This window comes from Rhagoletis pomonella, unplaced genomic scaffold (genome assembly GCF_013731165.1).
Source record: "Rhagoletis pomonella isolate Grant_MI unplaced genomic scaffold, Rhpom_1.0 Rhpom_scaffold_00006, whole genome shotgun sequence".
In the NCBI taxonomy this organism is placed as follows: domain Eukaryota; kingdom Metazoa; phylum Arthropoda; class Insecta; order Diptera; family Tephritidae; genus Rhagoletis; species Rhagoletis pomonella.
The window spans coordinates 43,903,816-43,906,833 of NW_023458560.1; the positions used below are offsets into that span (position 1 = coordinate 43,903,816).

At 39.8% G+C, this 3,018-nt stretch overlaps 1 protein-coding gene across 2 annotated transcripts in view; it reads right to left on the reverse strand.

Annotated features, from left to right (window-relative positions):
- The window catches only part of LOC118740777 (serine/threonine-protein kinase Tor), a 16,873-nt gene that overhangs the window by 10,816 nt on the left and 3,039 nt on the right, over positions 1-3,018 (reverse strand). For both annotated transcript variants that reach the window (XR_004993185.1, XM_036472454.1), the window contains exon 5: positions 963-2,868. Coding sequence is in view for 1 of the 2 variants with exons in the window: in XM_036472454.1 (XP_036328347.1) it covers positions 963-2,868 (1,906 nt within the window). In the remaining variant the exon portion in view is untranslated. The remainder of the gene's footprint in view (positions 1-962; positions 2,869-3,018) is intronic.

Here is a 3,018-nt window from a genome sequence, read left to right on the forward strand (position 1 = left end):
CTGCTAGGACCGTTCTCTCACAGGTGTAATTGCATAAGGCAACAAGTTATTTGAGTCTCGAGTGTTTTCCCCTCTTTAGCAGGAATTGTAATATTGGTGAGTTTAATTGAAGGACCCTACCCCAGTTATGGACAGCGCTGACAGAACTCCATAAGCAAGTGCAAAACTTGCGTCTACACCTAACTTAAAGCTTATTATATGTATACATATAAGGTTTACACACGATAATATTAGTGCACAAATCAATACCAATTACTTTTAAAGTACTTCATGAATTAAAAAGAAAAAACATTCCATTAACAGAAATCATATTCACGCTTAAATTTATTACAAATAATTTGCTCATTAGTTGTTCGGCAGAGTTGTGAAAAATGCATTAATTTTTTTAATGCCTAGCATTTTAAAGTTAATGTAAAAAATTAATGCATTCATTTTTGAAATTTAATATAAATGAAAATTTCAATGCATTAGTTCCGAAGAAATAACGCGAATGAATTTTTTTTTTGCAATAACATTATAATTTTTAAATGAAAGCTGTTGCAAACGAACTGGATATTGTATGACCTTATCCCTTCCTCATTTTTAACTTTTCTAACGAAAGCCTGATAGCATTGCACTTTTACTGCTACTTTTCTTCCCGATATATTTGGATTTTTCTTAAAAAGTGGTGCAATCTTCTTGGCTCCATTCGAATTTTTCAAAACTTTTGTTTTTCCAGTTCCTTTTTTCCTATCCTTGTTAGACATTCGCCATAGATTTTAATAACTCGCGAAACGGTGTTCCTTGACAGGTTTGCTTTTAGATTACCTTAAAACTTTGCATGATAATTTTTGTATATTATCAGAGTTATCTTGATTTGAATAAAAATTAAAAATTTTGGTTTTGAAAAGTTTTACAAGTAAAAATGCGTCCATTAATTTCACCGTACGCAGACCTTAGAATATATTTCCCCCAACACTTACCTGTGGATCTTTGTGCGTTTGGAATTCCTCTTCTTTGTAGCGCAACGCCTTTGCATATGCACGACAAGCCATGGCGCGTGTACCAAGCAATTTGGTTTCAATTGGTATTGGGTCCTTATCACAATGCTCCATAAATTCAGCTAAATTCAAAATAGTTTGCGTAATTTCTGGCATATCGGTTACTTGTAGTGCCTGTATTAGTGATTGTGTAAGCTCGTGTTTATGTTCGGGAGTAAGCTCTGTCCAACAGGAAATAAAGGCCGCATTGAATAGATCGCGTAGCAATTTGTCATAGTCCTGTGCGAGCACGTGGCAGGCACGCAATGCTTGCGAACGCGATTCCTTTAGCAAGCCTATGGAGAGACGCTTCAGCCATTCAACCCAATCGTCTTTGGATACACGACGTGTCACCTGCCAGGCAGCGCGCAAATTACTTGTAGAAACAATGAGACGCTTCATGGTGAAATTACCGCCACTATTAGGCGCTACTAATTCGGTGGATTTAAATTTAGCCTGCCGCATATGGAACTCATCGTCCAGGCACATTGTGGTATTACTTTGGATTTTAGTTAATAGTTTCTCGTATTTTGGGTCGACAATGCGATGCTTCGCGATGGTGCGTTCGACAAGTGGCACAAAAACGAGATATTTCTTGCCTAACTGTATAACCACCGAGCAGAGTGTGGACATGGCCTGGTCACGCAACTCAGGCTCGGCTTCTAGCACACGCACCAATGGATGTATGATGCGCGAAGAGAAGTCAGTAAAGTCAAGTATCCAGGCGAGATGGTCGATGGTTTCCAACGCCACTAGCGACACTTGTTGCGGCACATATGGCGCGTCGAACAACTTAACAATTGGCGGCACAATCAAGTGTAGATAGTCATCCAAGGTATTGCCGAATTTTTGCAATGCGTGCAGCAGACGCTTGGTTACCATGCGATCCTTGGAAGTATCATGCTGAAGTACGCGTAAAATTTGTGGTATCAACTGCGACAAATAATTGCGGAATTCACAGCCCAAAGCCAATGCGATCTGCTCAATCAAATTGATCAATGTCAACTGCAGTGGCGTATAAACAGTCCAAAACTCTTTGATGAGCTTAAAAATATCACCCATGTAGCTTATAATGTGCTGTTTAACGATCTGTACCAATATGGCTAACTGCTGGAAGAGAAATTCGCGCAAATTTATATCAGCCGTGCGCACATTCTCCAGCAAACTTGGCAACACTTGCGCCAAATATGGCACACACTTAATGCCCAGACTTTTGAATATGAAAGTTATTGCTTGTACGACGCTAGTATGGCGACTGCTCAGTGTGGGATCACGCAAAATGCGCATCAGTGCTGCAATCGCCACGGCTGGATAGTATTCATCAAGTACATTGCTCATATTCACAAGTAGTTCTGCTGTTGAAATATCCTGATTTTCATCCATTTTGAAATCGCTCAACGATATAAGTACGCTGTCTTTCTGACTATCTATTAAGCCCTTATTCATTTTGTGTTTATAAGGATCCATGGCGCCCAGTAGACCGAGCACCCGTATTGTCTCACGACGTATGGAGCGACGTTGTTCAGTTTTCAAGAAATTAATAAGTATATCAATAAGCACAGGATACTTGTGGTAGGGGGTCACCACACGACCAGTAGCGCTAATCAACTGACCCAGTGTCCACAAGGCAACGCCACGTTTCTCTGGGCTACCAGCGTCACCAAGCATTTCAAGCAAAATGGATAGCAAATCGTCAGCCCACAATTCCATTTCATTCGAGCCGCCATTCACTTCAGCCAAATCGCCGATCGCGCGCAAGACATTCAATATAACGCCAGGGTTAGGGTCGGCTTCGCGTAATTTGGGCACAAGGATGGTAAGTATAGGGTGCATGTAAGATGAAATCAATCTGCAAAGGGAAATTTAAGAATTAGCTAATACAAATAAATTTAAGGAATGGACGAAAAGGCATAATTTGAAAATTTATGCAACTCAAATAATTAATTTCGGAAAAGTTGTGGCTGCGAAAAAATATTAATAAATTGAAAATTGGAAAACT